Source organism: Mustela lutreola, chromosome 17 (assembly GCF_030435805.1).
Source record: "Mustela lutreola isolate mMusLut2 chromosome 17, mMusLut2.pri, whole genome shotgun sequence".
Classification (NCBI taxonomy): domain Eukaryota; kingdom Metazoa; phylum Chordata; class Mammalia; order Carnivora; family Mustelidae; genus Mustela; species Mustela lutreola.
In genome coordinates, this window is record NC_081306.1 from 35,775,281 (window position 1) to 35,796,274 (window position 20,994).

A 20,994-nucleotide genomic window follows, 5' to 3' on the forward strand; every position below is an offset into this window, starting at 1 on the left:
TCATGGCCTGGAGGCGCATCAGTGACCGAGGCAGCTTTGAGACTGTTGGTTTTTAATAGATCAACAGCGTCGCACCCAAGTGCATAGACAAGTGTACACATTCACAGTTCTCTGTGGTATTTCCTTGGAAAACCCCAAGTACAGGGGCTGACCTTGTCTTCTCAGCCCCGCCTGCCGGCCAGGCCCCTCTGGCCATGGCGCACAGGCCAGCCCGAACGCCGCGCGCAGCTGCCCCTGCGCTTCTCCCGAGCGGGACTGGTTCTCTGGACCTGAGGCAGGGAAGTCCCTTTGACCTGAACCCCTGAGGCCACGGCTCCTCAGAGCGAAGAGTGGGCAGGAAGGCCGTTGTTTGCCTGAGGGGTGGGGGCTGCGTCCTGGGAGCGTACAGGCCACGGGCCCCACCTTCACCACCCCCGGTGCTGACTGGCCCCTGAGCTCCGAGTCTGCTCCCCGCAAGGGTAGTCCAGTGCCTGGGGAATGCACCCCACAGACGCCACAAGCCAGGGCCAGCAACAGATTCAGTCAAGTTACCAAGGAGTCCAGTGGGAGAAAAAGAGAAAAGAATTGACTGACGAGGCAGCCCATGACCGAACAAAGAAGAAAAGCTAAACAATCAAGCGTTCCAGCTGAATTTTTCTCGACCCGCTGTGGGAACAGAACCTAGCTGAGGAGACCCCTCCCACCGGGGGATGGCGATGCAGAGCACCGCCCCGCCACATGCCTAGCTGGTGCGGGAGCTGGAAGCTTCCTGACCTGGTGGAGGATGGCCTGAGGTTCCCCAAGGAGACCATCATGCTCCCCCAGGGGTGACCTCAGAAGGGCTCCAGGGGCCACCCTCAGTCCCAGCAAGAGCGAGCTTTCTAACGTCAGACACCTGGCCTCGGGGACATGGGGCTCTAGAGACTCTTGAAATGCCACCCAAGCCAGAGGCTCTCCATGTCACCATCAGCAAGGGCGGATCTCGCAAACAACTGGCAAGACTCAGCTTCTGAGTGAGCTTTGTGCGGCAGAGGCCGGGACGTGGAGCTGGGGTGTGCACGTGGCAAGGGCTCGCGGGCTTCCCCGCTGTCCCTTCCTCCGGGCCTGGGGACAGCCGGCCCCCCTGCGAGTCTCAAAATTCCACCAGACTCCCTCCTGGGCATAGCAGCTCATGGGGACAGTGCCCCGGGGAGGTGGGGACAATGGCAGACGAGGGTCTGTGTGGAGAGGCACAGGAAGGAGCAGCCCGAGGAGCCCAAGCCTATCTTGGAGCCCTGACATCTTCATGTCCCGTCACAGGGGTGGGGAGAGCCTGCCCTGCACAGGCCAGTCATGTCCCTCTCTTCTGGAAGGCATGGCCCCGGCGTGTCCAGCCTGACCTACTTACTGGGTGGAGGTCGGGGCACGTGGTGTCGGAGAAGGTGCTGACAGGCAGAAGGAGGTACCGCTGGGTGGCTCCAGACAGAGCAGCTCTTCCCAGCTCAAGGCCAACGGTAGCCAGGAAGCCGCCACCCGGAGCGTGTGTTTGCCCCACTCGTGGCTGCCCCCCATCCTGGACACACATGTCTCTCTGGCTGAAACTGAAAACCAGCCCAGACATGAAGCAAAGGCTTCAGGATTCCTACACAAACCACCACACAGGCAGCAAACCTACACCCAAGAGAAAAGCCCAAGAGAGCGCTGAGCTGTGGACTAGGTAGTTCTTGCCTAAAGGGATAAATCACTTTCCAATTCTGGTCACTATGTCCTCTAGAGCGCACCTCGTCCTCAAAACCCTGAGCTCCCCGGCGGAGCCGGCACCGCGCGAGGACCCAGGGCTGGGGCCTATGGTGGGGTGGTGGCCTTCCTCGTGGGCAGCACAGGAGCCACAACAATCTCATCTGAGTCATCGGAGCTGCTGTCATCTGCGGGCGGAGGCTCGGTGGGCTGGGGCTGGGGTCGTGGTCCTGAGGGAGAGGGCGGCCCTGCAAGGAAGCAGAGGAGGCTGTCACCCCAGCGGCTCAGGGTGGGGCAGACCTTCAGAACTGTGTCTCAGCCGCCACAGAGCCACCTCGGCTGCCAAGCCCAGCTCTGAACATGCTGGCCATCTCCAAAAGGCCAACACCTGCAACAGCTGAGGGCTGGCCGGCGGGGATCAAGGGGCACGGGCGGTGCTCTGATTCTGGGGCCGGGGTGGGGCTGTGACCTGTGGGCAGCCGGGGCCGGCGGCCACCAGAATGGGTCAGAGCCACCTCTCTCGAGACTCAGGCCTCCAGGCGGGGGAGGCAGGCAGGACCAGGGGATGCCCAGGGAACGCCGTGAGCTTCCCAACAGACACCCCCCACACCCCGCTTTCTTCAGCACAGCTGACTTCCCCAATCCTCAGTCCACCTGCACCCTGGGTGTGAGCTCGGTGGTGAGGGAGGGAGGGGAGGCAGGGGGGCGCCTAGTCACAGGAAAAGCCACACTCAGACTGCTTGGGGACATGGCAGTCATAGGGTGGCCGGGCGCTGACTGCGCTAAGGAGGGCAGGACATCACACAGCTGCTGGCAGTCATGGGACTGGTCGGCTGTCCTCTGGGACTTCCGAGGGAACTATCAAAGGAGAGCCTCAGGACACTAAAACACCTATTTTCAAGCTTATCTTCAGTTTTTTCCTCTACAAACACTGGCACTGTTGGAACATACAAGGGCTGGTCCCACTTGCCCTGCAGGCCACCCTGGGGGCAACCAAGAGCAGTGAGTTCCCATGTGGCTCTGCCGGCACCGCGGCAACCTCTGAGCAGGGGGACGCAGCTGCCCCTTGAAGGCGACACATGCTCAGCAGGAGGAAGAGGTTGCCTACGCTATGAGAGTCACCAAATGTGGGGTTGGGCAAAATCAGCACGAAGCTGGTTTCTGCAGGACAATGTGAGCTTTGGGGAGCCCGGAGGTTCTAGATGACAGCCCCTCAGGCTCTGCGGGCTCTGCTCACCTGCACCGTGTGTCCTCCCTGCTCACCTGCACGTCCTTCCTGCACACCTATGTGTCCTCCCTGCACACCTGCACATCCTCCCTGCACACCTGCGCATCCTCCCTGCACACCTGTGCATCCCCTGCACACCTGCATGTCCTCCCTGCACACCTGTGCGTCCTCCCTGCACACCTGCGCATCCTCCCTGCACACCTGTGCATCCCCTGCACACCTGCATGTCCTCCCTGCACACCTGTGCGTCCTCCCTGCACACCTGTGCGTCCTCCCTGCACACCTGTGCATCCCCTGCACACCTGCACATCCTCCCTGCACACCTGCACATCCTCTCTGCACACCTGAACATCCTCCCTGCACACCTGCGCATCCTCCCTGCACACCTGTGCATCCCCTGCACACCTGCACGTCGTCCCTGCACACCTGTGCATCCTCCCTGCACACCTGCACGTCGTCCCTGCACACCTGTGTCCCCCCTGCTCCCCCTGGAGCTGCTCACGTTTGCTCTTTGAACTTGATACGTGGAGACTGTGAAGCAAACACCAACGTCACAGGTCGCAAGCTCTGACAGGCTAGACAGGGAGTGGGGACCTTCAGGTCAGACAGGGCATCGAACTCTCAGCTCGTGCAGGAGATCCTCCAGAACCTAGCCCCAGAAGGGACGGGCTGGCCAGGCCCCCCACCCCCAGCCACGACTTCCCCCACTCACCAGAGCAGGGTGGCAGGGCTGCTGGCTTCCCTGGCCCCCACGGCCCTGGTGCCTCGTCCTCAGCCGCCGGCCCTTCCACGATCTCCTCGCCGCTTGTGTCGCTGTCCTCCTGACCTGAAACAATGCGCACACTCCAGGCGCCCGCCCCGCCCTGCACAGAGCCGGCAGCGGACGTGGACAGGGCTCGCCAGGCTCCACCTGTCTCTCCACCCCAAAGGGCTTTGGCTCAGAAATCTACTTCCTGTTGTAGTTTGTCCTGAAATGAAGCACCGCTCCCCACCAGCACCTGTCCTTCCCGGATTCTATCTGTGCAACCGAGAAGCTCAGGACATAACCACCCTCCCCATGAGCAGCGCATGGTGACTGCATGGCACCCTCACACCCGAGACCTCAAGATGTATTTCTGGGGCCAAGGGCAGCATCAAAGCTCACAACACGACCTCCCTGATCGTCTCCAGCAGTGATGCGAGCAAGCAGCATGGAGGGAGGTTCCGAGCCAGCATAAGGGGCTGTCGGACTCGTGGGGGCCCAAGAAATGCTCTGGTGGCCTCAGGCGGGCCTCCGCCTCACTCAGGATGACCCAGGGTCCGGCCCGGGACCCCACATCAGCCGCCGGGCAGAGCAGGGACTGGGCCTCACAGCTGGGGTGCAGCACCCCTGCCAGGTCCCGAGATTTCTGCACTGTTTTCTACCCTAATGAGGTGGAAAAGCAAATACCAACAAAGGTTCACTCCAAACCAACACATAGGAAAAGCACTGGCCCTAGGGAAGGAAACCACACGGCTGCAGTAGAGCCAAGAACAAAAGCCAGAGACATAGAGCCACGAGGCTCCAACTGTGTGGCCGGTAGCTGCCTGGACGCCGCCATGACTGGCCCCCGAGCTGCCTCCCATGGGCTCGCCTTTCCCTGCAGCCCGAGGGATAGGGGACGAAGTCGTGTGTGGGAGGCTCAGTGGAGGCATCTCCCTGCCAATGGCCTTGCTCCATGGATAGGGGGTCAGGCCCCCACGCGTGCCCGCACACGCCAGGGCAGTGGCCACTCCGTGCTCAGAGCTCAGAGTGCCCCAGCCATTTCAAAATGAAATGAAATTACCAGGAGAAGCAGGACAGGGCGCAGCTGGCAGCTGGCGAGGGCTGGCCAGAGCGGGACTCCTCCTCCTAGAAGCTGCTACAGCGGTTCTCGGGCTGGAGTCACTGGAAAAAAGAGAGAGACTGGCCGCTTGGACTTCAGACTGCTCCCAGAGCCTGGGGGCCTGGCGGGACTCACGGAGGCGCTAGAGGGCGGCAGAGCCGGCACAGGTGGGCCACAAGGGACACAGGAGTGCCCTCTATCAGACTCTCGGGCACACACCAAGGTCAGACCTCAGACACCTTCCTCTCCCAGTCTCTCGTGCCCACTGCCATCTCCCTGGACATGGCCACCGGCTGTGCGGCTCTCCCTGGCCTGGCCAGGGCTGGCGGCACCGGGAGGGACCCTGACCTGCGCCATGCCCTGGCCGTCCCAGCGTGTCCCGAACCGGGACCGTGAGAGTCTGCCTCCGCCTCCCTCCTCTGGCAGAGAGGGAGCAGAGACTGAAAAGCAATGTGTGGACTGGGAAACGGGGGAAGCCTGAGCCGCCTGCCCGCACGCCACCCCTCCACCCCCAGAGACACTCCCCTCGCCTCCCTGCAGATCCCACTCTGGCCGAGTCGACCTGGATGGGGTCTGAGTCTCTGCGGCCGCGGCCCCAGCAGGTGAGAGCGAGTGAGAGCTGCTGTGCGAGGGGCCTGACCACACCCGTGTCCCCCTGAATGCTGGGGGCGCATCACTTTTTTTTTTTTTTTCGAAGTGTGGTGTGTTAGGACAAGCGAGCCACCCTATAGAAGGTGGGGATCAGAACCACCCCGTGCGTAAGCCCTTCTGCTGGTTTTCCGCCGGCATGAGGAACCGTTCCAGGAAGGCCCCTCCGAGGGCCAGAACTGGCGGGCTACCCCACCTGCAAGTGCGGGAGGGACTCTACACAGGAATTTGTGCTTGGTGGCTCACCAAGGTCCTGGCTGCCATACCCTGCGCGGGTGCACTCTGGGCTGCCCTTGTCATCAGGCACCTTCCTGCACTGCATTCCAGTGACACAGGACAGTGGTGGCCTGCCAGTTGGATTTACCTGTGCCTGACACGTGCCAGGTGCGCCCGGAGGACAGACTGGATGGTGGTAATGGCCTCTTCCTGCCCTGGGTCATCCTCGGCCTGGACGGCGGGGCTTGGAACATGTGGTGGCAGAGGGTCCTGTGGGGACAGAACAGTGGGGGGGGGGAGAGCCCTTTGGGAGCCTCTGCCCACCTCCCGGGTGTGGCAGGGCCCCTGCCCAGCCCCCAGAGAGTCAGGTGAACGCAGCCCCATTCCAGGGAGCCTCCTGACGCTCAGACTCTAAGAGATTCTTAAAATGAGTGTCTGGCCATTTTTGCAGAGGAGGGACAGATCTAGAAAATGCTTATCTTAATGCTTCCATCTTTACTGAGAGCTGGGCATGCTGCCTAGTGCGTGAGCACCTCCAAGTAATGTGGCCCCCGGAGTTAAATCCATCTGGCGCCTGCACCACGGGCTCTGCCGCCGGGCCCCACATGGTCCCCATGACAGCAAGGCGCCAGGGAGGACACGCACACTGCGATGCTGTGCTGCCCCAGCTGATGGGGCACTTGACGGGACACGGAGAGAAGGCAGGTAGCACCCCTGCTGCGTCTGGCCCCCCAGGGTTACCTGGCTGGGTGAGCTGGGAGGGCCGGGGGATTCTGAAGCACGCGCCTGGCTTGACAGTAGCTTCACCCGCGCTAGGTGTCCCCTGAAAGCTGCCTGGAGCACCGTAGCTGCCTGGCGGGAATGAGGGAGGGAGGGAAAGAGAGGTTAACTCCCCTGGAAGGCTGCACAGGTGCAGAGGACTGGGTCCTGAGGGAAAAGCTCTACCAGCGGAGAAAACAATGTCTCTCACTGGTGCACGGCCCTTATGCCACCCGCCGGCGCCTCCTGCAGGAAGAGCCATCCCCACCGCTCGCAGACAGAGGCACCCGTGTCCCCTCCCACAGTAAACCGAGTCCTCCGTTAACTACGCTAAATGCCATTATGTTTAGCAGCCAGAATTCGTCGTATTTTACATGCAGGTATATTTCCATGTTGGGCAGTCAATCCCATGCCATGTGCTTTCCATACACATCTTCCAAAACCAAGTGGGGCAGACGTGGTCTCAGACGGTCTACCCTCTGACCTTATTCGTAAGTGGTTTCTATTTGGATGCTCTGTTAAGTCCTGAGATCAGTGTTTTGGACTTTGGGGGCAGCCCTGGCTGGGCATGTCACAGGACATGTCGAGCTTTTTTCACATCTCAGGGGAGTGCCACATGAGCACACGGGGGCCTGACGTGTCATGTGTCCAGAGGGCATGACCTTCCAGAATCACGGTCACTAGGAGGAACCCGTCACTTTGTTGTTACAGGAAGCAGGGTGAAGGAGATGTTCTGAACGCGGGGTTCAGAAAGTGGCCCAACAAAGCGTAGGGAGAGAACCCTCATTCGGGCAAATTCAAACAATCAGGTACATGTGTAGACAGACCCGGGGGGCTCGCTGCACACAGACAACCTGGGGCAAGGGCTGTCGTCATAGCCACCAGAATCTGGCAGAAGCCCAGCCCAGCCACAGCGCCACACAGGGGTCCTGTCATCGCCTCGCCTGGGGAGATGAGGACAGGCAGGCCTGGGGGAGCCCCAGGGGACCAGCAGCAGAACACAACAGTGTATGCCAGCTGGCTGTCTGGCTGGGAAAGACGCTACACGGTCCTTCGAGGAGTCCCCAGCTCACCCACTCATCCCACAAATATTTGCTGAATGCTGACCATGTGGCAGGCACCATCTAGGAACCGTGGATACAGCAGTTTAAGAACAGAAGTGGGACTTACATAAATTGCAACAGGAGATAAGCAATTTAAAACAAGCAAAATATCAAAACGTCAAGGACGGATAAAAGCTACAAAGAGAAATAAAGCAGGACCCGGGGCTGGAGTGATGGCTGGCACGGGGTATTCAGAGAGAGGGTCTCTGAGGACGCAACGTTTCCTGTGTAAAGCAAAGGGGGCGGGGCCAGGCATGCAGGTGTCTGGAGGAAGAGCCATCTAGGCAGAGAGAGCAGCCAGTACAAAGGCCCTGTGGCAGGAGTAAGCCTGCTATTTCCAAGGAGTCCCAAAGAAGCCTCCAGACTGGCTAGAGGAGAATGAGCAGGGCTGAGGGGTGGGGGTGGGCAAACAGGGTGCGTGGCATGGAGGCTCTTTAGGCAACAGCTTTGACTCTTGTTCCAAGTCTGGGAGCGAGTCATGAGCAATGGTGGGTGTCACTTAACACTTAAAACATGCCGCGCTGGAGGCTGCCTGGGGAGCAGGCTGAGGGAGGGCACAGCAGCGCGGCAAGAGGCCTTGTGGGTCCCCGTGCAGTCCAGATGGCTGGAGACTCCGTTGGGTCCCAGCACCCATCACAAGGCGCTCTGCTGCTCACCAGACCTGCTCTCCTCCCAGGCAAGCCGCACTCCTTGCACACCGTCTTCCGCCGGCAGCCCTTCCCTCTTCCCCTGGGAGCCCACACGTCCCCCAGACTCGGGGCCAGGCCTTCCCGAGAGCCCTAACGCAAGCCTTGCCATCCTGGCCTGCAGGGACCTGTCTCCACACCTTTCTGAGTCCCGAGGGCCCGCGGGTCACTGGACCCAAACTGATGAAGGAGAAAGGTGTGTTGAAAAAAATCACTGGGTGACTGAATGACTCCAAACGTGGAAAGTTATCCAAATAGTCATCAGGTGCTGGAATCACCCCATCTGGTAGGTTTCACAAAAACAAGGCGCCGGCACATGCCACCATGACCTCACTCTAGTGCAAGAATACGTATTGGAGGGGAAGCCTGGGTGGCTCAGTGGGTTAAAGCCTGTGCCTTTGGCTCAGGTCATGATCTCAGGGTCCTGGGATCGAGCCCCGCATCCAGCTCTCTGCTCAGCGGGAAGCCTGCTTCCCTGTCTTTCTGCCTGCTTGTGATCTCTGTCAAATAAATAAATAAGTAAAATCTTAAAAAAAAAAAAAAAAAAAAAAAGAATACGTATTAGAAACAGGTGACATAAACCTCACTTACCTCAGTCAGAACAGCCTTTTTTTTCTGAAAATAAAGAGACAGATTACGAATTAACACGAAGATGAACTTTTCCACAATACGGCATTTGTGTTCTCATCCTGGCCCTGCCACCGTCTCCACAGATGGAAAGCAGAGCCGGGGTGCCAGGGCGCACCCCTCACGGAGAGTCTGTGGAGGGCTCTGGGGTCCCTGTCCTCTCCTGCCTGGCAGACAGTGCGGCGGGAGCCAGCAGCTATAACCAGATGGCCAGGCTTCTCCAGGCGAGCCACAGTTAAAGACAAGCCTCGTTGCTGGCGCCCACGGCTCTCAGCCAACCTGCGGCAGCTCTCCAGGAGACACGACCCACGAGTACCACCGTGGGCACTTGTCTTCAGTCCCACGTGAGGAAGCCCCTTCCCCCAGCCGGAGCTGTCCCGACAGGGGGGCCCACTCTGGATGGTCATACAGTGGCTGAGCCCCCGCCTGCTGGAGAAGCTACGAAGCTTCCCTTCACAGGTCAGGTCACTGGCTCCCAAATCTGACCCATCCTCAGAAACACCCAGGGACTGGAGAAAACAAAATTCAGCCACACCCACGGCTGAACAGTGAAGCCGGAGTCCTTCTGGTGTGGAAACCTCAGGATGATGCACGTGTCATGGGGTTCAAGGGCCACAGTCCCTGAAACATACACCTGCCAGCTCCACGACATCGACGATGTCGATCAGAATGCATGGCCCCCGCCTTTAAAGAAGAGAGTATGTCCCTCGACAGATTAAGGGAACGCGGAGTATGAGGACCAGCGGGATGTACAGTGAATGAATGAATGAGTGGACGAACGTTTAATCACAGTAACGATCAAGACCGGCAAAGACTGCTCAGAGGAGAACAGTGCCAGCGAGGATGTGGGGTGCGCTGCAGGATGAGGAAGTCCAACAGGAAGCCTGGAAAGAGCGTAAGTGCAGGAGTGGAAATATGCTGTGACTTGAGAAAGAAGGAAAAGCCATGTTGCCCACGGAAATGGATCTTGAGTGGAGGAGGCATGTTGGACCGCGGCCGGCCTCTGGCCCTGTTGAGGGCAGCCTGCGGCTCACCTCAAAGCACTGGCTGGGTGGGCTTGGGCGGGTCCTGGGCTTCCTCCTCACAGGCGCAGAAACCCCTGTACCCCGAGGGGAGTCTGAGATGTGCAGACCAAGAGGACCCTGGACTGAGGTCCCAGGACCCCCAAGTCCAAACAAGTGGCCTTTCAAATGCTTTATTCTCAGATGTGGGTATGTGCATTTGATTTTCCTGAGTTGTTTTAACGCAGAATCCTGAAGAAAGGACTCAACTCATGAATCAAGAAGGCAGCTGTGCCCAGCTCCCAGAAGGGCCAGCAGTGGGAGCCGGTGCAGGTAGCTAGGCCTGCCTGGGGGGTGGGGAGCAGTCTAGGGCACTGCTCTTAGAGCACTTCATGTTTTGTCTTTTTTTTAAATTTTAAAAAAGATTTTATTTATTTATTTGACAGACAGAGATTACAAGTAGGCAGACAGGCAGGCAGAGAGAGCAAGAGGAGGAAGTAAGATCCCTGCTGAGCAGAGAGCCCAATGCGGGGCTTGATCCCAGGACTCTGGGATCATGACCTGAGCAGAACGCAGAGGCTTAACCCACTGAGCCACTCAGGTGCCCCGTGTTTTGTCTTTTTAAAAATTAATTAATTAGGATGCCTGGGCGGCTCAGTTGGTTAAGTATCTGCCTTCAGCTCAGGTCATGATCTCAGGGTCCTGGGGTTAAGTCCCACATCGGGCTCCCTGCTCAGTGGGAAGCCTGCTTCTCCCTCTCTCTCTGTCTGCTGCTCTTTCTCTCTCTGTCAAGTAAATAAATAAAATCTTTAAAATGAAATAAAATAATTTAATTAGAGAGCTCTTTTATTACTTAATTTGAGAGAGACAGCATGAGCGAGCCGAAGGGCAGAGGGAGAGAATCACAAGCAGACTCCCCGCTGAGCGAGGAGCCCGATGGCGGGGCTCGATCCCAGGACCCTGAGATCATGCTCTGAGCTGATATCAAGAGTCAGCCATTCAGCCAACTGAGCCATCCTTAATTTGTCTTAGTGAAGCAAAGGCCCCACGGGGAGAAGGGTGAAAGGTGAGGGGAAAAGCTTCACAGACAGTCAAGTGGCTCAGAAGTGGCAAGCACCACCCAGGTCTGGGCTGAGGAGGACAGGGAGCTTGGGACACCCTCTTGTGCAGAAAATAAGGGTGCGCTGGCAAGACCAGAGGCACCAGAGCCAGGCCCAAGCGCGCCCACAGATCAAGTATGCGACATGATGAACGTGAAAAGAAAAATGACACATTGATCTTAAAATTTAAAAGCAGCAGTGCTCCCTCCCCTGAGAGAGAGCAGGGGCAGAAGCCCGCTGGCCGCCATCCCTGGCTTGGAAATCAGCGCTCACTTAGTACTTAAAGAAAACAGCGAAGCTTTTAGCCTGCCTTTTTGGAAGACCGTGGAGCTGCGCCCCGCGGACCAGCCGATGAGGAAAACTGCTTTACAGAAGAGTGCCAGCCACTAAGTAGCGGGGGGATCTGAAGTCACCCCACAACCGTGTGAAAGATGGGCTGAGTTACGTGGCGTGAAGGGTATAGAGTCACTGGCACAGGGCTCACGGAGGCCACTCCCCCGACAGATGGATGGGCTCATTATTGAGGGCAAGGTGTTTCCTGAGAGTGGCAACATTATCCAGCACCCACAGTCACACACACGTGTGGGCGGGATTACCTAGCCTCATCTGGGCCTGGAGCACCTGGTCCCCAGCACCACCTGCGGGGACGTGCTCTGGCCAAACACGCCTCACCGGACCCGAGGCAACCTGTACACCTGACATGCCATGTACGGGGAAGTAAAGGGGACAAAGGAACAAGCTAAGGGCCACCCAAAGGACACAACTGGACAGAGGCAGGATGCGGGACGTCGGCCTGTGCTCTTCCAGAAGAACGTGACTTTCAAGAGAAAAGAAGGCGGGGGCTGATAAAGCACATTGCGCAGGTTTACACAACCAAAGAGGAAGCTTTTAATGGATGCAGGTCAAGACCCGACCTTGACTGGATCCGGGGTTGAAAAAGACAGCTGAGCGGCATCCTGGGTCACGGGGACAGATGTGACCGTGAGGCGGACACCAGAGGACTGAGAGAACTTTGGGCACATTTCGGGGTCTGATGGTGCGACATGTGGTCAGTGAGACGGCCTCATGCTTAGAGGACGCTGAAGGTTCACAGCATCTAAGACTCTCTCACACGGTTGTGCAAAGAGACGATCCGCATAGAAAAGAAACACGGCTGCGTGTTAACTACTGTCGAGTCAAGGTGGGGGCAAGCATTTGTGCTGGACCTTTGTGAATTCATGGAATTCTTTCAACTATTCTAAGTGTTCTGTACGTTGTCATAACAAAAGGTGGGAAGAAACCATAGTTGGAGAAACTCTACAGACAAAACCGGAACTAAGATCGTATGATATTCAGGCCGGTAGAGGACTCCAGAGTTTCTGTTGGTTCAGCTGGAGAGAAAGGGCCCTGCTGTGTTCTGCAGAACTGGGAGCTCTTTCCGGGCACACAGCTCATTCAAGGAGATCGCCACCCCTACCCTGGGAGCTCAGGAGAGGGGCTCCATTCCTCCCTCCACGAGACAGCATGGAGGGTCCCCCAGGCTTCTCACCCATTCCCCCACGTCCCCCACCCTGGGCTCCTCTCTCATCCCCAAACTTCCCCACCTCCCATCGGCCCACTTGCCCCTGAGCTCGAAGGCACTCAGCACAGATCCACGGCTGCTCCTTTCCTGGGGCCTGAGACGCACATGCTCAGCCTGGTGGGTGGTCTTCCTGTCCCCTAATCTCCAGGGGCTGTCCTCCGAGGAGCAGCCACTCAAGGCAGGTTTGTCGTAGTCCCAGTAAAATGGACCACAGCTCAAGCTGCTGCCCCCCAGACAACCCCAGAGTAAAGGGGCTACTCTGGGGGCTTGAATTTCCAGTTGTTTCTGCAATGGACACATCTGCCTGGGGACCCTGTGCTTGGGCCAGACATGGGGCAGTGATTCCAGAGCAGGTCTCCCTGGCAGCCCGCCACTAGGCCACTGTGTTCTCCTGGTCCATGGGCCAACAGAGGCTTCCGGGCGAGACACCGCCATTTTCCACTGGCCAACGACCCCCGCCCTCAACCCCGAGGAAGAGCTGAAATGGAAACCTCCCCTTCCTTCCTGCAAGACCGAGTCCTTCCATGGCAGGTCCGGGTGCTGGTCTGTCCCTCAGCCCCCATGTCGTCTCTCTGGCCGTATCTAGTCCATCCTGCATTTCCACCCACGCCCGTGGCGCCCAGCCCGTAGCCCACGTAGCACAGGGACGGCCTCCACGGTCTCTCACCTGGCGTCGGTACACCTTCCACCGGGTCTGCAGGATCCTGGCTGCTGTGTCTCTTCGCCCCTCCGAGCAGCTGGAGGGGGGCCGGGAGCCCTCCTCGCTTGTATCTGGCTCCCAGTCCTGCTGAGAGGGCCTGCTGGTGGGAAGGGAAGGTCGGGGTTCTTCTGGGGTCTGCAGAAATTCAAGGTGTAAAGGACAGTTAAGCTAGGCAGGGAAGATGGGGAGCGGGTCAGGCGGCGGGATGGCGGCAGGATGGCGGCGGAACACGGACGGAGCTCATCAGGCTAGACTCTACAATGCGGAGGAGAAATCTGTTGGTTCGGCACGCTGTACGACTAACAGCATCCCCGCAGAAACAACGTATAGCTAATAAACAACTGAAGGTCGGTTTTCATCCCCCTTCCCACCCAGTGTGGAGGTGCTCCCCTAGGAGGACAGCACAGCGACGCCACCTGTGGGTTGTGGCCCCTTACTAGCTCTGACGTACTTCCCGAGCTCAGGGACACGTGTGTGTTATTGCAAGGTCTACCTGCTTTTCGGGGGTCCTGTGTTTGGTCTTTCTTTTAGTCTGAGACTCTGACAGAAACAGGACCTCTGTGATGAAAGGCATTGGATTTCTAGCTGGGTTTTCCCAGTAAAAAGAAGCAAGAATTGCTATTTTGACCATTGAAATAACCCCGATTTCTACCATACTCGAGGGCCCAAATTTATTTTCTTCAGGGACATTTCTCGATAACAATCAGCACACCAGACTGTCCTTCCTCACCACTAGGGACACATGTAGAGAGGAGACTGCCCTTCAGAAGACCAAAAATAGGGGCACCTGGGTGGCTCAGTAGGTTCGGCCTAGGTCATGATCTCGGAGTCCTGGGATCGAGCCCCACATTGGGCTCTCTGCTCAGTGGGGAGCCTGCTTCTCCCTCTCTCTCTCTGCCTGCCTCTCTGCCTACTTGTGATCTCTCTCTGTCAAATAGATAAATAAAGTCTTAAAAAAAAAAAAGACCAAAAATGTTAAAAACTGTGAAGCTGTTTTTAACTGAGGCACCCGGGCCCCACCGAGCAGATCAGTCACTGTCACCAGTCCCTCTGGTGCACCAGGTACTTCCCGCTGAGATCCCTGGCATCCCACTGGAGAGGCCCGTGTCCTTCCCTAACACACCCCCACATCGCTGCTTCTCTGGAGCGACATGAAACCTGTCACCACATGGCCCATCCCAGTGTGAGCAAGACAGTCACAGGAGTCACCTAAGATAAAAGGAACATGCACTCAAAAACTCTTGCAAACAGCTAAAAGAATTTTACACTTTGATAGACAAAGAAACTCCTCGAGGCAACTGTTAGAAACTGCCCCTACCATCACCCCGCTTAAACCTACGACTAATGACTCACATCCCGATGCTAAGAACTGAATCCCGCATTTGGAAATGCTTCTCCAGCAGGAAAACACCCAAAGCCTGTTACAATGACACGCACGCCTGTAGAAAATTCCAACAATGCTAGCAGTAAAACAGTTCCCGGATGTCACCGCACAGAAGTAGCCGCACTTTGGTAATCTGTTCGGACGTTTTTCCAGGTGTAAGTTTTTTCTAACTTCAGGGGATCAATGCTATGACCTTCTCTGGAGGACAGGGTCACAGGCAGCTTTCGGAGTCCGCAGACAGAGAACCCGATCTCCCCTGGCGGTGGCTGGACAGTGTCCCTGTGTCCTGCTGTCCCACCAGCAGATGCACCGCGCTCACCCACGGGTCTCCTGTCCATGGTGTCTACACCACGACCACGGGGCTGCACCTAACGTCCTTGTTCCTGTAGCTGTGTGGACAGCACGGCTCCCTCCCTCGGCCTAGTCTGTGAATGAACGGTGGGGTCCGAGACCCACTCCTGCCTTTTATGGGGACACCAAACCTCCAGGTTGGATACGATGTCCCAGTGAGCACGGACTGTAACTCCAATGCCAGGCAAACGTGAAGGCCCTGCAGGGGACGCAGATGCAGTGATTAAGGATGTCACCCCTTGAGGAAAATAACATCCATCGGGGCTTCCTCTCGACATGGCCACAGGGCCTCACACTGAGTCAGTGGAGGATCAAGACCCCGAGTTGTTGGGATTAGCAGGGACAGCAGCGGCTTGGGGTTAGGGGCTCAGAGACGCGGGCCTGGGCCTCAGGACTTCTGTGACCTCCTGGAGGTCAGCGTGAGGGCTGGAGGGGCGAGGGGCCCGCAGCTGGGGCCACCTTCTCGATGGCGGCTGCACGTCAGTCCCTGGGGTGGACACCACGCTACCATGACTCCATCTCTGGAGTGTGCTGAAGAGACAATAGGGGAAACTTCCTTTCCTTCCCACATGAGTGTCTGCAGGAACCCCCAGCGGGCCTCCCTGCAGAGCACAGTCTTCAAGAACCAGAGAAATTAAGATAAGCTGAAGAATCTCCATTGGGTTCTGTCAGGTGCTTCCCCAGGGATCAGGATCACGGACAAGTCACTGGTGGGCAAGCGCTGCTGTTTCAGAGCCCAGGGAGTACCTGTGTGGGAAGCAAGGGACCCCCACCGGCGACACGGCCCCTGGGGATACATAAGCTCGTCTCTGCCACACACGTGGCATCCCTGGCCTCCTGGCTGCCCAGCGCTGACAGCAGGTGTGGACCTGTAGGGGAGCATGGGGTTCCCTGGAGAGTGACAGTTGCACAGAGTGGCTTGCTTCAGGATGTGCGATGTTCACCAAAGCACTGGAAAAACCAGCACGGAAACGCATCCCATGGAGAACACAACAGTATGCTTTACCGAGCAGCAGAAACAGTTTCCAGAGGGATCGGGAAGAATTCACAGCGTCTGTCCCTCACACTTGGCCATCCAGTACCAAGGCTGCGCTGCAAACTGGGAGGCGGGGGGCTCCTGCCAGCACATGCCATGCCTCTGCCTTCCCGAGCCTCCCAGGGAAGCTGCAGCCATTCTCGATTTGCAGCCAGAGCTGTACTCATCATCTCCAGATCCCGACTTCCAGCTCTTTCCCAGTTTCAAAGCACATGGTGTCGTGCAGTCAAAGGGCCTCCTGGTGGAGACTCCAGCCAGTAAGCCTGAGAAGCTGGCCCGGATTCCAGCACCACCCTCCGCAGAGACTCCCCCCCGTGACCCTCTCTATCAAGTCACTGGCTATAAAACAGGAAGTCGCCTTCCGAAGTAATAGAACTCCTTGGCTGAAGTGTGCACCAGGCGAAGCCCCGCCGTCCTGGTGGGCCCCCTGGTGTTACCACGTCAGCAGCAAACAGACAGACAGAGGCTCGTGGAAAGGGACCGCAGACAGGCCGCCATGTGTCCTCTACCATCTCACACACTAACCAGCTCGGCGCCAGCTACCTCTGGGGAAACAGGGCAGCCCCAGGATTGTAATACCTCTGTTGTTTGTATGAACAGATTACACCCACCATCTGAGAAAGCCCATCAGCTGGACGTCCAAGTGCAAGTGGCACCGGGCCAATAGGCACCAGAGGGCTTTTGAGTGGTGCCAGCCAAGCCCCTCACGGCTACACAGGTCACCTCAGCTGCAGCTGCCTTCATGAGGGGACGGGGACAGGACGGTGGGAGCCCACACTGACCTCTCACCTTGAACCCGTCATTTGCCACACACTCATTCAACACCTGGACGAGCGCACAACTCAGTGGCAGGCACGGGCCCCCGCAAAGACACCCCACCATAGCAAGCGCCCTCCCCTCCAGGCCGTGTCGACGTCATGGTTTGAAACTCCCACAAAACACACGGGGCGGGGGGCAGGAGGTCCTTGCTCAGCGTCACTCCTTCTCACCCATGAATGGACACCCCCTTGTTGGACAATTAGACTTTCTGCTTATGTCACGTCTGGGGAAGACCTTCACTTGGCTTCATTATCTAAGACTTAAACCCTCATTCAAAAGTCACTTAACTGACAACAGATGGGTTCAGAACCCCAGATTCAATACACACCATTGATGAAGACAGACAGGGATGATAAAGGGGAACTGGACCGTTAGCGTCGGAGTCAGGACAGCCGGGGACAGACCCCGCAGAACCATCAAGGCCCGGCCAAGAGCCCCGCGGTGCCCGCACAGGAGGTCTGAAACCCCGCTGAGCCATACCTCGGGACTCCTCTCCACGGGGTCATTTCTCTCTTCTCTCCTGATTTCTTCCAGTTCTTGACACTTCTTCGTAAGTGTCTGAATTTCCTCTCTAAAGCGGGAGGGGACAGATGACATATTACTCATCATCATGTGGCGGCCCCTGCCTGTATGGGATGGCAGGGAGGGCCGCCCGCAGGGTTGGCAAGGCCACCCCTTGTGCCATGATGTGGGGCCCCGCTACCAACCCCCTGCCCCTCGGGTGGGATGGGGTCCCCACTGCGGGACTGCACTCTGCGGCCTGTGTCCACAGCTAGGCCTACAGCCCCGAGAGGGCAGGGCCAGAGGATCCCCGGGCCGGCAACACCTCAGGCACGTGGGAAGAACCGGACAGACCATGATGGCAGGAGGGACACATGGGAAGGCAGCACTCGGGGTTTCCAGCACACGGTGTGCATGAATGCAAATGCATCTTGCGTCCTCGCTACGGGTCTCAAAAGGTGACAGAAGAACAGCTTTTCCCTGTGCACCTGCCCCTTCTGTCTCCTTCAGTCCCGCTTTCTGACAAAACCTAGTCCTGGTTCTCCAGAAGATAAATATTCTTTTTTTTAAAGATTTTATTTATTTATTTGACAGACAGAGATCACAGGTAGGCAGAGAGGAAGAGAGAAGCAGGCTCCCTGCAGAGCAGAGAGCCCAATGTGGGGCTTTATCCCAGGACCCTCAGATCATGACCTGAGCCGAAGGCAGAGGCTTAAACCACCAAGCCACTCAGGCACCCCCGGAAGATAAATATTCTTATTCATTCCAGCAATCTGTGTCTTCCTCAGTATTCTGAGCACTGAATGGTTCCGCTCAGTGTTCGAACTTACTTTTGGGGGCATTTCTCACTGAGGTAAAGCTCGTAGAATGTAAAATTCACTAAAGTAAAATACAGGATGAAATGGGTTTCCTTGCACTCATGGCTTTGTGCCATCGCCACCAACTCTAGGACTCTCCTGTCACCCTGAAGGAGCCCGGGCCCGTCAGCCACCCCTTCCCACTTCCCTGTCCCGCACCCTCTCTCCAAGACTTTGTCTGTGTGTGCCAGGATTGTTCGGTGCCTGGCGCTTCCTGTCTGCTTCCTTCATGCGGCCCAATGTATGGGAGGCTCGCTCACTGCTGTCCCGTGTGTCAGAACATAGTCCTTTCTATCTCTTCATGTGGACAAACTACTGTTTGTTATCTGTGCCTCAGCTGATGGGCCTGGGCTGATGGGCCTGGGGCTCTGTCCCCAGTTTTGGGGTGTGAGCAATGACCCTGATGGTGCGGGAGGTCCCACCCGGGGAGTCCTGATCCGAGGGGTGTCAGCGAGGGGTGCGTGCAGAGGCAAACCCCCACCTGGTGGGGAAGAGCGCTTTCCCAGAACCGGGACTTTTACTCGGAGGACCCGATCAGGACACGGGGGGGCGGGGCACGGGGCGGACCTGCGTTGGGGCTGCATGCAAACTGTTCCAGAAGCTGCATGGAGGCAGGACGGGAGATGCCTGGAACCCCGTGATCTCCTGATAGCCCGAGAGTCCTGGCACACTTACCTCAGAGCCTCCTCTCTCCCTCGTCTCTCCTCTTCGCCTCCCTTCATGCCTTCCAGCTCCTTCCGCAGCTCGGCATTGGTCTGCATAAGCTTCTTCACCTCCAACCTGAGTGCACAGAACCACAGACCTTCAGTGTTCATGAAAACAGGGGGCTACGGTTGCGCTGATAGCCACAGAGCAGGAAGAGCTCTCCGAAAACACCAGACGCCCGACTTCCTTTCTTATGACAGTTGATGGACAGAGGTGCTCACTGATTAGCCCATGGAGCCAGGAACACACCCAAACAGGCCTGCCACCCCGGCCATGGTGTGGTTCCGCCAGATATTTACTGAGCAGCTGCTATGTGCCCGTGACGGTTAGGTGCCCCGGGATACAGGGGTGACGAGCTGCGACCCCAGACAAGCTGGAATAATGTGTTATCCCAAGAGTTACACAGCACGTGACCCTGAGATGAGTGATCAGAGGGTCCACCCTGCACTGCACAGGGCTGCTGTCTGAGCCGAACCGTTGAGAACGGGGGGTGGGGGGCACCCAGGACCTCCAAACACATTGCTTCCCAACGAGGTTTCCCGGGTCCCACAGGTGGCACGTGGCTAAGAACATTGCTCCGACACAAGACCTCAGTCTGACCTCAGCTCCATAGCTCACTGCTGTGTGGCCTAACTTTTCAAGGTCCCTTAATCTCCTTATGAATCAGAGGGAACACCCTGAGTGTTCCACAGAGGCCTGTCACAGAGCAAGGGCTCGTTAAGTGTAAGGTTTTATCAAGCCAGGTGACAGCTGAAGAGATTATCAGAGACATGATTTACCTTTCGAAATGACTAGCTCAATTATTAAAATCCTTCATGAAACACTAATTCTTACAAAGAACCTACCAATTTGCAGAGATGCATTTGGATTGGAGGAGTAAGAACAGGTGGGGTGTGAAAGAATTTTCCTCTGCTGTAAACAGAAAGCAGCAGAGAGTAGTCAAGGAGTCAGCTAGGGAGTCCTTCTGAGACCTAAATGTGCACAGGAATTGCCAGGGGACCTCATTAGACACAGAGTCAGATTCAGGAGATCTAGGTCTGACGAGGTTCTGCATCTCTAACCAGCTCCCACGTGGGAGGAGATAAAATTCTGCATCTCTAACTAGATCCCCCTCCATGGGTGGGGCCTAGAGTCTGCATCTCTAACCAGATTCCCTGATGGGCAGGGCCTAGGTTCTAAACCTCTCACCAGCTCCCAAGTGGGCGGGGCCTAGGTTCTGCATCTCTCACCAGCTCTCAGGTGGGCGGGGCCTAGGTTCTGCATCTCTCACCAGCTCCCAGGTGGGCGGGGCCTAGGTTCTGCATCTCTCACCAGCTCCCAGGTGATGGTGAGGCTATGGCCTTCCAGGCCATACTCAGAGAGATAAACCCCACCTCAGAAGATATGAATTTGGCTTATTTATGACACAACTGCGACTAGAGAAGCCACAAGTAAGCAGCAGAGGAGACAGACATGTTTTTAGTAGGATTACAGATCAAGACACTAGAGAACAAACAGTGAACAAGCATAATCTGGAGACTTTGCCTTTCAAACTTTCAGGGTCACACTGACCACAGCATTTATGTCTTATTTGGTATTTAGACTGGGTATCACAAACACATTATTGACTCTCTAAACCACTCTGCCTAAGATCTAAGTTGATGGCCTATCTACTTTGTACAAATCGATGAAAGTAAATTCTTCTCTAAAAAATAATTTGGAAGTCACTCTGGAGTTCAGCACGAACAGATTTAAATGATACCTCCCCTTCTTCCAGTGACATAATATGGTCAATTAATGTCTTCTTTTTACCACTAAAGTGACTTCTACTTCATAAGCAAAATATAGGAAGTTTCTGAATCATATAAGACTACAGCAACAACTACTACGAGGAGCTGAGCGTTTCCCCTGAATTCTCCAGAACGGCTGGACTCTAGCCACAACCCCCTCCCAGGGGCACGGGGTGCCACCCGTACCCCACAACCTACTCTTTCTCCTGCAGCTGCATCTGTAGGGCATTCCGCTCGCCCTTCAGGCTCCGCATGGCCCCCCGGAGACGCTCGCTGTCCTCCTGCCGGTCACCTCGAGGCTGCCTGGGCACGGCAGAGCTGGATGCAGAGGGCACCACGGCATTTGAGTTGACTGCTTCGGAAGTATGGGACTTGGGGCTTTCCATCGAACTTATTTTCTAGAG

General features: G+C 56.9%; 1 protein-coding gene across 8 annotated transcripts in view; it reads right to left on the reverse strand.

Moving 5' to 3' along the window:
• Positions 1-35: 35 nt before the first annotated feature.
• The window catches only part of IQCE (IQ motif containing E), a 46,541-nt gene continuing 25,582 nt past the window's right edge, over positions 36-20,994 (reverse strand). For all 8 annotated transcript variants that reach the window (XM_059154628.1, XM_059154626.1, XM_059154632.1 and 5 more), the window contains 10 exons: positions 20,789-20,988; positions 18,792-18,896; positions 17,239-17,329; positions 13,136-13,303; positions 8,771-8,794; positions 6,373-6,483; positions 5,780-5,901; positions 4,729-4,829; positions 3,636-3,749; positions 36-1,943 (listed from right to left, as the gene is read on the reverse strand). In XM_059154628.1, coding sequence (XP_059010611.1) covers positions 1,804-1,943; positions 3,636-3,749; positions 4,729-4,829; positions 5,780-5,901; positions 6,373-6,483; positions 8,771-8,794; positions 13,136-13,303; positions 17,239-17,329; positions 18,792-18,896; positions 20,789-20,988 — 1,176 coding nt within the window. In that variant the 3' untranslated portion in view covers positions 36-1,803. The remainder of the gene's footprint in view (positions 1,944-3,635; positions 3,750-4,728; positions 4,830-5,779; positions 5,902-6,372; positions 6,484-8,770; positions 8,795-13,135; positions 13,304-17,238; positions 17,330-18,791; positions 18,897-20,788; positions 20,989-20,994) is intronic.